Source organism: Cynocephalus volans, chromosome 4, assembly GCF_027409185.1.
Source record: "Cynocephalus volans isolate mCynVol1 chromosome 4, mCynVol1.pri, whole genome shotgun sequence".
NCBI lineage: Eukaryota > Metazoa > Chordata > Mammalia > Dermoptera > Cynocephalidae > Cynocephalus > Cynocephalus volans.
Window position 1 is genome coordinate 7,424,038 of NC_084463.1, and position 13,790 is coordinate 7,437,827.

The 13,790-nt window shown below is 34.6% G+C and overlaps 1 protein-coding gene across 1 annotated transcript in view; it reads right to left on the reverse strand.

The window, feature by feature from the left end:
• Positions 1-13,790, reverse strand: part of LOC134375103 (rho GTPase-activating protein 20-like) — a 103,151-nt gene that overhangs the window by 42,999 nt on the left and 46,362 nt on the right. The window contains exon 3 of the mRNA XM_063093271.1: positions 2,814-2,978. Within this exon, the coding sequence (XP_062949341.1) occupies positions 2,814-2,978 (165 nt within the window). The remainder of the gene's footprint in view (positions 1-2,813; positions 2,979-13,790) is intronic.

Genomic DNA, 13,790 nt, shown 5'->3' on the forward strand with positions numbered 1-13,790 from the left:
GCACAATGCAGTAAAGTGGAAAGAGCCAGCCATTGGAATTAAGGCCTTCATTCAAACCCCAGGTCTGCCATTTTCTAGTACCCAACAAACCTCACTGAGCCTCTGTGTTCAATATGTAAAACAACTCTTGTTTTGGGGACTTGTTAGGAAAATCATTATTATTTTTTCCTACTATTTTTTTGACAGTTTTTTTTATTGATCACCAATATGTGGTGATCAAATCAGGATAATTAGTATACTAATGTTTGCAAAATGTAATCAGTCTTTGTGCCCCTTAACTAATTTCGTGCTAACCCCCCTCCCCTCTCCCTTTCCCACCTCTAATTTGTTAGGAAATTTAAATGAGACATTTGTGATTCTCCTATTATAATACCTAGAATATAGAACCCATCTAATAATTTTTAAACAAAAAAAATCATAACTAAACTACATGTTTAAAAAATAATGATTTGTTCTTTTGTTAATAGCCTCCCTACTTAGAGCTTCAAGTAGAGCTAGTGCAAAAGCATAGAAGGAGAGACTTTTCTTTCTCTGTATTCCTCATAACATCATATCCACATATAATTACATTGTATTATTTCTATTCAAAACACATTCTGAAACTGTTTTCTTTATCTTTGCATTCAAAAAAAAGATATGAACAGTTCACTAAACATTCCATTGAATTTCTTACTAGATGAGTAGTTGGACACTTTTACTCATCACAAAGGGAAAGACTGATTTAATGGTAATAAAAACTATATGGTTGAGAAACCTGTGAAAACCAGAAGAAAGCAAAGAGTAATAGAGGCAGCAGACCACATATGGGTTAAAAGAATGAAATTTGAAATAAGATGGACCTAGGTTCACATGTAGGCTCAACTAATTACTTTGTGATCTTAGGGAAGTCACTTAACTTCTCTCAGTATCAATTTCTCTTGTAAAATGAGTCAAATAATACCCACCATGTAGAACAGTTATAAGGGTTAAAATACTTAGAATAATACCTAACATACAATAAGATCCCAATAAATGTTTGGTTTTTATTGCTATTAATACCACTCAGATTAAATATACTATGTTGCAAAATTAGTACTTAGCCCTGCCCATGTCTCATTTATGACACTGAACAACTTAGGTGTGAGACTGTAGGTATTAGAAAAAAGTGTTTACTATTCTCTAGTGACTAAAAATCCCTTTGATGCAATTGAATTTGCTAAAATACCCTTATTGTTCATGATGTTTCATAAATAATGAGAATGAGTGGTGGAGCAAGTAGCTGCTACCACGTTCTAGTCTGGGTATTATTGCATTAACATTGCACATGAACATTTAGTGTTGAACAGAAAGTGAATTCTCTTAGGTACTTCTAAAGTATATTCCAAATATGTCTGTATCCTTCTTTTAACTGTCATTTCCTCAGATGAAGCCTCCTTATCTCTCATCAGGATTGCTACAATAACCTCTTGTCTAGTTTCCTTGCTTGCACTCTTGCCTACCATTAATCAATCCATTATCTAACATGAGCCAGACTGATATTTTAAAAACATGAATCACATTATGCCACTCCACCAATTAAAACCCTTTGAAATAATATCCAAACTCCTGATCACAACCTTGGTGGAACCAAGCCTCCAAGATGGCACCCAATGAACCCTGCTTCCTGATATTCACACCCTTGCAAAATTCTCTTCCATACTGTACCAAGACTGATCTGTGTGGCCAATAGAGTATGTCCCAAATGATGGCACACCACTTCCAAAATAAAAGAATATGGCTTCTATTTTGGGTGCTCTCTCCATTGCCTTCTCTCTCTCTCTCTCTCTCTCTCTCTCTCTCTCACACACACACACACACACACACACACACTCTCTCTCTCTCAGATTTTTCACTCTGAAGGAAGCAATCTACCATGTTGAGTAGCCCTGTAGAGAGACCCACATGCAGAGGAACTAAGGCCTCTGGTCAACAGCCAGTGAGGAACCGAGGCTGCCAGCATCCACATGAGTGAACCTGAAAGTGGATTCTCCAACTTCAGTCAAGCCTTGAGATGACTGCAATCCTGGCCAACAAATGACTGCAACTTCATGAGGCCCCTTGAGCCAGAATCACCCAGATAAACACTTCCAGCTTCCTGTCTTCAGAGAAACTATGAAATGTTTATAGTTTAAACTGTTATGTTTTGGGTTAATTTAGCAATAGATAACTAATATAACCTACAAAGATCCTGATAACCTAACCCTTGTCTACTTTGATCTTAACTCCTGTCACTCTTCTTTTGTTCATTATGTTCCAGTAACACAGGCCTTTTAATTCCTCCAAGGGCCAACCTTTCCTACCAGCTTTAGACCTGCCATTCCTTCTACCTAGAATGCTTATCCTCACAATACCTGAATAGCTGGTTGCTTTTCATCCTTCAATTATTCTTTGCTCCTATTTCACCTACCTAACATATATTCCCCACCCCATTTTACTTCACCCAGCATCCTATTTTCTTCATGGCACTAATCACAATCTATAATTCCCTCCCCCACACATAAGAATGGAAGCTCCCAAAGTGTAGGGACCATACCCATCACATTCTTCATTGCATCTTAGAATAAATTTATTCAGGGCATGGCATAGAACAGAGATTAAATAGACATTTGTTGCAGTTGCATGAATAACAATTGACTTTTTTTTTGGAAAAACAAAACAAAAAGCTCACTACAGATATTAGCTTTAGTAATAGAGGCCAGACATTCTTACGGTAAACATTGTGTAGAAAAGGTATCTTTGTTAGTGGAAATGCAATCTTATAATGATTACTGGGAGAGAGTATGCAGTATACTTACTTGATTTTAGTCACAAGAAACAGATCGTTGAATAGGAAAAGGTGTCGCTCCTGCCTCTGCAGGCCTCTTTTGAGTTCTACCGGGGCATCAATCAGCAGAGTCCTACTGGAGCACATAAATGATGACAGAAATGCAGACCTGTCAAAACTAGCAGAAGAACTTTTCCTGTAACAGATCAAATGCCACAGATCAGTTAGTCAAATGATCAAGTATAGAACCAAGTTTTTATAAAAGTATAGCTGATAGTTGGTCAAGAAATATAAAATTCTATAATATTTTTAATACAATGGCATAGTGTCCTTATTGGTCTCCAGTCTATTCTCCACACAACAGTCTTTAAAGTTTCATAATAAAAATTTTGAAACATAAAGCAAAGCTGAAATAGTTTTACAGTAAACACATGTATACCCCAATGTAGATTCTACCATTAATATTTTATGTACTTGCTTTATCATATACCTACTCAACTATCTATCCTTCTATCTCTTTATTAATTTTATTTTTGGCATTCAGGGCAAACTGCATACGGCAGTGCATATCTCCCAAAATATTTTGGTATGCATATCATTAGAGTTCAATATTTATTTAGAATTTTTCGTTTGATATAAAATTACTAAAAATTGAAATGCACAAATGCACAAATATTCACTGAGTTTTGACAAATGTATTCATCTGTGTAATTTAAACCCCTATCAAGATACAGAAAATTATTATCATTCAAGAATATTCCCTCTTGTCCCTTCTCAGTAATTATATAAATTATCTCTATGCATTGGCCCGTAGGTTGTTTATTTTTTCATTCTATGCTGAGACCTATTAGCTCAAAAGCTCGCTTGTACCAAATTCAAGTTTACACACCCAATTATTTGAAAAACAGCCCAAATGAGCAGATTTCTAGCCCCCCACACCACCGCCATGCTACTGAGCAACATGACCTGGACATGTAACCGCCAGAGATATCCTCTCTGATCTTCCTCTCCCTTAGGAGGTTCCCTTGTCCTCCTCCCCTTCTGGATGGTGGCCCCTTGCCATAAGCCTCTGGACAGTTTCTTGCTATGAGGGACTTATCTTATCAGGCAATCCTGTCCAATGGTCATATCTTTTTCCATGATCAACCCCCAAATCCCTCAAACTCCTTATACCAGTCAGTCTCTATTCCATCTCCCCATAAGCAACCACTATTTCCCAATAAAGATTAGTTTTGCCTGTTCTAGAATTTTATATAAATGGCACCACAGTATATTCTCTTTTGTGTAAGATATCTTTTACTCAGCATGTTTTTGGAATTCATTCATATTGTTAGATTTGTGAGTAATCCATTCCTTTATATTTATATTCAATGTATAAACATACCAAAGTTTATCTCTTCTCCTATGGATGGACATCTGGGCCGTTTCCAGTTTTAGCTATTATGAATAAAACTGCTATTAAATGTTCTGTTGTTCTTTTTGTGACTTATGTTTTCATTTCTCTTGGGTGACTTCCTCAGAGTTTAACTTTTGGGTCACAGAGCAAGTGTATGTTTAATTTTAGAAAAAACACTAGTTTTCCAAAGTGGTTGTACCGTTTTACATTCCCAGCAACACTGTAGAAGAGATCCAGTTTCTCCACAACCTTACCAACATTCGGTGGTGTCTGTCTTTTGAATTTTAGCTACTCTAGTGGATGTATAGTAGCATCTCATTAAGATTTTGATTTTCATTTCTCTGATAACTAATTAATTTATTTCATGTTCTTACTGGCCATTTGTGTATCTTCACTGGGAACTGTCCTTAAATCTTTAGCCTATTTATCTAAAAATCATGTACGTATCTTTTTATTACTGAGTTGTAGCAATTTCTTTATGTTTCCTAGATAGCAGTCATTTGTCCGGTATGTGTTTTGGGAAATATTTTCTCCCTACCTACTGCTTGCCTGTATACTTTCTTAATGATGTTTTGAAGAAGAAAGAAACAATCAGCACTAAAGGTACATGTTATCCCTCATTTTACAGATTTGAAGCTATTTACACTTGTCAAAATATACCATAATTAAGTGAAGGTGATTTACAAGTAAGCATGGTTTCAAAATATGTACATTTAAAAATTCTATGTAGCCTCTCAAACAGACAAGCATTTCACATTGATTCAACTCCCTCCACCCAAGGTGACTTAGCTCAGTAGTTTAGCTGAGTAGGTTAGGACTTAATGGCTTGGGAGGTGGGGGCTGATTCTAACTTTTTTGCGAAGTAGCGTGCAAGTTATTTGGTTGCCTGTTTCTGCAGCTGTAAAGTAAGGAAGTTAGACTAGGATTATAAGATCTTTAAATTTCCCTTATAATTTGTATATCGTACTAACTGTAATAATAAGTACCCAAAAAGTAGAATTAAGATTACTGATGAAAAAGAAAAAGATAATGGATATGATTGGCTATCTCCATGAAAGCAACCCAATCCTAAAGTATGGTTTATAAATGCATAGTTAGGCATATTGTTAGTCATCTCAGGGAAACAATTTAGAGTTGAAATAATAATAATAATAATAATAATAATAATAATAATAATAATAATAATAATAATAATAATAATAATAATAATAATAATAAAACCCAAGCAACAGTGACACATCCATGCAAGCAGCAAAACCAGATGAGATGCCTGGGGGTCTGCAGGCAGGGGCCAAGGTCTTAGGCCGTGCCCTTGCCCACATCCAGGAAAGGAACACAGCCAGCCAAGATGTTCAGAGGTCCTGAGATGGGAGCCAAGGGCCAGCCACACCCCCTACCGCAAACAGACCCTAAAATGTATTTATTAGACATGTGTGTTTCTTTGGGGTGTGTGATTTATCTTCTCATTTACTTGACCGGACTTCTGTTTAGGTTTTTCTAACACATTTTTAAGAGTTCTTTTTGCAGTTAAAAAATAAAATAAAATAAAATAAACCCCAAGCAACAGTAATAACAATAATAATAACAAGAACTAAGAGATAGTTCTCTATTAGTCTAATTAAAAATGAGCTCAAAGAACAAGAACTTGGCAGAGTCTCCATTAAAGTACACGTTGTAAGAGTCCATGAGTTACCACCCCAACTATCCAATTCACCTGGCAGCTATATTAAATGGAGATTCTAGCTTATCTATGTTCCTTGAGTTTGAGTAGTATGGGTCATAATGTCTGATCTCTCCCAGGAATACTAAAAGTCTAAGGACCATACACTATCCTGACAACTTTGACATAATGCCTGAGTGATCAGCCATCCCTTCCTCTATTATAGTCATTCTCTGTGTGTTGTCCCCTGACCAGTAGTATCAGCAATAACTGGAAACTTCTTAAACATGCAAATTTTAAGGCCCACCTCAGACTTACTGAATCAGAAATGCTGAAGTGTTGGTTCAACATTCTGTATTTTAACAAGCCATTCAGGTAACTACTACACATTGACGTTTGAGAACCACAGTGGTTGACTGCTGGTAACAGAAACTGTGGGTAATGGGGGACTATGTGTAACTTAAAAAGATGTATAGGTGAAGAACAAGGCAAGTAAATCAATTAGAGTCCTTTGGAAGAAAAGTGAAAAGGGTTTTTTTTTATGCTTGCTATTATAGATTGGAATTAAGCAGGGACAAAAGAAAATGCCCACATTCTCCATCATAGAGAAGAATCTTTTTTCTCTCAAATTCTCTTAGGGTGAGGGATCAAAAAAAGGTATAATGACATCTTTTACTATGTAGTGATCTTCAAATTTATAGAAGATAGGAATAAAGCTTCATTTACTCTTGCCAAAACTGAGGAAGGACAAGGCTAGCAAGCAAAAAATGGATGAAAGAATGGCTAAAACAGTATTTTACATAGCTTTAATCTCTTTATGGAATGACAAGAAAACATTGAGAGAGAAAATCATCTTTTGCATTTTGCTTTAGGTATCCAATAAACAACTGCTTTTTGGTTATAGTAACAAACCAGCAGAGAGCAGTATGGTTTAAACTAGGGATCCTCAAACTATTACGTAAAGGGTCAGATAATAAATAGTTTAAGCTTTGTGGGCCATACAGTCTGTGTTGAAACTATTCAACTCTGCTTTTCTATGGCTACATATATATAAATTCACACACACACACACACAAAAACCGGGGGGGGGGGAAGAAGATATAACACACCACAACTACGTGAAGTTGATACGACAAGCAAACAGAAAGGACATTGTTGGGGGGGAGGGGAGGAGGGAGAAGGGAGGGAGGTTTTGGTGATGGGGAGCAATAATCAGCCACAATGTATATCGACAAAATAAAACTTAAAAAATAAATAAATAAATAAAAAATAAAAAAATAAAAAATAATAAAAAACTCATAGACAATACATAAGTGAACAGGTATGGCTGTGTTCCAATAAAACTTCATGCACAAAAACAGGAGGTCTGTCTGGGCCACGGTTTGCTGACCTCTGGTTTAAACAATACTTCTAAATGTTTAAATGTTTATAAATTAAGGCTAATCTGAAGCAATTAGGAAATTATTATTTTTTGCTTGTGATTAGCCTAGGCCAAAGATTAATTAGGCTAATTTTAAAAATGGTTTTTATTTCAAAGCAATTCCAAAGCATGTTCATACATAGCAACTCATTTCTACTTCATGGTAATACTGTCAAATAAGTACATTTGGTGGTGGCGTTGAGGAGAATCCACAATGAAATTACTTTTATTTTTCTGTGTGGGTTTATCAACATATATGTCTATAATCTGTCATGTTAAAGATCGACATATAAGTATGGCAAGAGATGTTTCAATACTTTAGCAAGCTCAGCATTGGTTAAAAATCATTCATGCAGTACTTCAGAGAAAAATAAACATCTCAGCAACCACATAAGTTAAAAAGAAAAAAATCTTTCATAGAATGAAACAAAAACACAACCTTTGTGTTTTTTAAAACTACAAATCTTAATCAGTGTTTCCTATGTTAAAAAGTATTTCTCAATTATGTGATTCTGAAGTGTTTATTTTTAATCTGAGTGCAAAGTAGATGTGTTTATTTTAGTCTCTTAGACTATGGAAATGGGGAGGGGGTAAGATTATAACCTTCTATTTAGCCTCTTAATATAACCTGACTAAGATTTACAGGTTTTAATGAACAGAGCTCTAAAATGATCTAACAAATACAAGAAGAGTCTAAGAATTAACCTGTTGCTTGCTTCTTATATATTAACATTTCATTTTCAAATGGGATTGTGACGCTATTTCTGAAGGCAAAATGGAGTTTTAGGAACTTAATCATTTTTTTTTTTTGCTAAAACTAGATAACTTTCATGAAAGATGGCCACAGTAATATCTCTTAATTTATTGCTAAGGCTCATTCTAAAAGTCAATCCACTTTTTGGTACAGTTTTAGAGGTGGTACTTTGTTGTAAATCACAAAATAAACTAAAATTCAGAATACTTCTTGGAAATGTCTGTGTTTATAAGTGGTAATCAATAAGAGATTATGATGACCAGTGCTATATAGGACCTGGAAAACCACAAAGCCTGTTACAGTAACGAGCACATAGTCACTGCTCAATAATTATTGAATAACTGAATAGAATTTACCTTCCAGAAATTTACTCATATCTCAAAGCCCATTCCAAATGCCATCTATTCCATGAAAACTTTCTCTCAACAGAATCCTTTCTTGGCATCTTTATATGATATCTAACATTCATATTCTCATTTGACATTAATTGAACACACAATTACCATATAATAAGTTATTTGTAATAGTGATAAGGGTTGCCTTTGCTGGCTACATGCCATGTGCCAGGCACTGAAGATAGGTTTGATCCCTGGCCTTAAGGATTTAGCAGTCTGATAGGGGATTCGGACTTACTAGTAAACACAATGATAAACCAGTGAGGTAAGTGCAATAAAAGAAATGCAAAGTGCCAAGGCACAAAGAAGAGCAAACACAGGAATCCCTATCTGAGATTGGGTTGGTTAGAAAAGTTTCTTGGAAGAACCAAAGTTTTAAGACAGACAGACCAATGAAGTCTGAAGAGAACTCCAAGAAGAGCATGTCAAACATGTACCTGCACTGTGTGCTTCAGGAACTGTGGAAAGTTCAGAAAGTCTGGAGTTACAAGCACCTGAGGAAGAGTTGCAGCAAATGAGGAAGGGACCAGATCATCAATGTTTTCCCTACCATGCTATAGGGCTTAGATTTGATCTGAAAGCATTAAAGGATTTTAAGCAGTATACTGTGTTTTGTAACATATTGAAGAATACAAAGAAGGGCATCTTACAGGAAAGGAGACCATTAGGGTGTTACTGCAGTAATCGTAGGGAAGAAATGTTGTACATCTGAGTTGGCAGTGAGAAAAGGATAGGAAAGATAGAAGAAAACATATTTAAGAGATATTTTTTTAAAAGATTGTTAATTAATTCCATGCAATTGTATGTTTAAAAATGCTTAAAATGACAATCCTTATGTGTATTTTACCACAATAAAATAAATAAGCACAGATTGTTAAAATATGTAAATTGATTAGTTGTGAGGGGTGAGATGAAGATAAAACTAAGAAAAATACAGCCTTCCTGCCCAATCTTTATTTATTTTTCATGCATCAAATACATGCTGAGCGTCTATATGTGTTGGCTAGGCATTATGCTAAAATGGTGGAGATGCAAAGCAAACAGGTTAGATTACTCTGTATTCTTTTGGAACTTGAGTCTAGTTATTCAGCTTGATTTCTAGTAGAGGTTGGAAACCGCATTCCACAGTCTTTTTTTATTTGGCCCACAAAGGATTTTCAAAAACATTTGGTTTTCAATGTCTAGTTCACCACGTTCCCTCTCTGCTACTTCTTTACTCTGTCTACTGCACTTCCTAGGGCCCTGAAATCCTTTCAGTTTGTGATTCTTGTCCTAGTGTTGCTTCTTTTTAACTAGCTTAATTTTGAGTTCTTTTTTAAAATTATGGTAAAATGCACATAAAATAAAATTTTCCATTTGACCATTTAAAATGTATAATTCAGTGGTATTTAGTACAATAACAATGTTGTGCAACCATTAACACCATCTAGTTCCCAAATATTTTCAGCACCCCTAAAGGAAATCCTATACCTATTAAACAGTCACTTCCCTTAGCTCCTGGCTGGCAACTACTAACAACTTTCTGTCTCTATGGATTTGCCTTTTCTGGATATTTCATATCATATAATACATGTGTCCTTTTATGTCCAGTTTATTTCACTTAGCATAATGTTTTCAAGTTTGATAGATGTGGTAGCATGTATCAATACTTCATTCCTTTTGATTGCTGAATAATATATTCCATTGTATGAATATACCAAATTTATTTATCCAGTCATTAGCTGATGAACATTTGAGTCATTTCCACCTTTTGGCCATTCTGCATAGTGCTATTAAAAAAGTTTGTGTGCACATTTTTATTTGAATATCTGTTTTCAATAATTTTGAATACATATCCAGGAGTAAAATTGCTGGATCATATGGTAATTGTACATTTAACTTATTGAAGAACTGCCAAACTGTTTTCCACATTGGCTGCATCAGCTGACATTCCCACCATCACCGTATGAAGGTCCTAGTGTTACTTTTGATTCTTCCCTCTTTTGCTCCCTGCATATAATAATTTGTTATGTTTTAAGGACATTCTAACTAAAGAATAAAATTTCTTGACTCCAAGCCCTCACATAACCTACAGTCATTTCATTCATAATGAACTCCTAACTGAACTCCCTACTTTCATGCTCTTTTTTCTAATCTATATTACTCACTTCTCACTTCTGTCAAATTAACCTTCCTGATGCAAGTACCAATCATTATAACATGTACTCTAAAGAGTAACCCCAACTTAATAAACTATCAAGTTCTAGCATGTTTTACCTTACCTGGTTATGATATATCAGGTTAGAACTCCCTATATTGCCTGTATGTGGGGTAATCCTGTTGAGTCTTAGACAATAAATCAGTCCAGAAGTAATTTGGAACAAAAAGACATAACTATTGAAATAAAGCAATAAAAAACCATTACCAACATCAAAACTGTACCTTACTCAGCAATAAAAATTTGTCTATTATATATTAGTGACTATTTTGAACATCTCAGCATTGAAAGCATATTATCTGGAAATATAGTCTAAAACAACCATTTGTCTTATTGATGAGACAAGCATAAGAAAGTACTATTACATTTCAATTGTCATTATCTTGATAAAATCACATTCAAATCACCAAAGGAAATTACATATAGTGATTATAACATGATGTGATTGCAATATGTACTATACTTCCACTTCCAAGTACTCTCAGTGATAAAATGATGAATCATGTAGCTCATATACAGTCTGAATTCTGACTTGGATTAGAACAAAGCCTAGTGATAATCCCAAGATCAAAATGAACTAAGATAGGATAAGGGCTTAGTAGGATTGATGGATGAGTGATTGGATAAACATAGTGAGCAAGGGCTTAAAAGCAAGAAGTATTCAAAGCAGCATTTAGAAATTATCATCAAAATGCTGATTGGAACAGACACCTTATGTGATATAATGAGATCAATAATCTTACATCAACAATAATGCTAATATTTAAAGATCAAGGAAAACATTACATTAGTAAAGTCTGAATAACAAGAATGGAAAGAGGGAGTGAAGGACAGAAAAAAACACTAATAAATTGTTACACTAATAGAGCAAGATCCACACACAAAGAAACATCATTTCCAAAGAAGGGAGTTAATTATATTACTTCCTCACAGCCTTGACACAGAAACTGCGCAACAACATCTATTAGGAATTCACTTAGTACAAAGCACTTGACATTACAAAAACAAAGGAGAGAACAAGATCCTATAAGCATTGTCTCTGAGGACTTAAAAAGGTGATAATTTATATACAAATTACATACCATTATGCAAGCCCATTAATCAGAGAAAAATTTGAGCTTGAGAACTTCAAATAGCCTAGTAAAAATGGCAACTTTTCGAGAACAATAGCTCTATTTGATTGTGGAAGAATGAGTAGAAACAGAGAGATACCAATTAAGGACTGGAGAAAACTCCAAACCAGTCACTTTCATATGGCCTGCTGGCTTAAAAATACTACTTATCTTCATTATCAGCTAAGTAAAGTTGATTTTTATCATTATCTTGAATCAAAGAAGAATGGAGAAAACAGTCAGGCTACTCGAGGAAATTTATACATGTAGTACTTACAATGTGATTTGGTTATATGTGGTTACTGATTCAACAATGAACCAAGTCACTAGTATGCAGATTAGGCATTCTAGTAGTTTGACTAGTTCAGGTAATAATTAAATAATGGTACACTAAAAAGAGAAAAAAGAATAATACCTGATTAAAGGTAGTTTTATCTACAATTTTTATGTCTGTTAAAGTTAAAAAAAATTATCAGCTAATAACTTCTAACTAGGACATTAAGAACTATCATATTATACCTATTTATTACAAAGTCTTTAAGGCAGTATACTCCAGGCACTGACTTAAGTTACCTATCACCTCCAGCTCATTAATGCCAAAATGTCAATATTCAGGTTAATACATAAATGAGTTGATTCAAATATTTGATTCATAATTAATAGAAAAGATAGCTTGGACAGGAAACTTTAACTATTATCCTGCCAAAATACCTACATAATATGTTTTAAGATAAGTAAGAACCACATAATGAATACTTGCTTTAAGACATTTTTAAAAGAAAATAAGAGGTTCAACGAGTTAAAGTTTCTTTAAAAAATATCATTAGAGTCTATGAAATAAATTTTTGAGCACATTCTTGTTTTCAATAAATTTATTTCAAATTAAATCATTGGAAGAATTAAAGCAAATAATTTTTTTAGAGGATGCTTAATAAAAACATGAATATAATGGAATATTTTAATTCAGAGTGTTGTTTTTCTATATTGAGGTGGCTAAACTATTTGATGAAGGTTTAACTTTTATTTTTTAAATCCCAAATCATATTCCACATCTAAAAATAATTTATTCCATCACTCACACATGAATGAATGCCCACAGTACATTAAATACTATTCAAAATACTTGGAATCTAGCAGCCAATGAAGTAGCGAGGGGCCACGCAAAAAATTTCACATTTTAGTCTAAGTGAGATAGAAGAGGGGATGGTTTGAACAGAGAAGCAGCGGAATCCATATGGCGAACAGATGGCAAATAGACTGCAGGGAGGCAAGAGTGGAAGCATGCATTAAATACTTGCTTCAACAAAATTTTAAAAGACGGTGTTATAACAACAAGGTCAAGGGTTTGGATCCCTTTACCAGCCAGCTTCACAACCCCTGCCTCCCAAAAAATGAAAGAAAATTTAAAAGAAAACTACAGTAAAGAGTTGGCTAAAATTATTTAAATAGAAACTTATCAGAGGCTTTTTGCAATATAGTAACTTAGGAGAGAGATAATGATAGTTTGCAAAAGATGGTAGCTATGGAGGTGCTAAGAAATTCTGGATCTATTTCAAAGGTAGAACTTAAAAGGATTTGATGATAGAGTGATTTCTAGCATGAGCAACTGGGGTGGAGGTGAAGAGAAGAAATTTGGTTCTGTACAAGTTAGGCTTGAAACACCTATTAGACATCAAAATGGGGATTTTAAAGCTATGGGAGAGATCAGATCATCTAGAAAGTTAGTACAGAAGGAGAGCAGGTTCAAGTACTGAGCCCTGTGGTATACCGACATTTACAGTTTGGGAAAAGAAGGAGAAACTAGTAAAGCAGAACAAGCTGGGCTGTCAGTAAACAGAACCAAGAAGCCAAGGGAAGAAGGGAGAGACTGGGGTGTCCAATGCTGAAGAAAGGTCAAGGAATATGATATGACAAATATTATGAAGTTCTCTAGTGACCCTGACAAGAACAACTTGATGGGCATTCATGAAGAAATGACTCCAGCTTGGTTTTATGTTAACTTCAAATTTATGGAAATTGATGATTCTGCAAAGTCACTATCTAACTTGTTCAAAACCATGTTCAATTTCTGGAA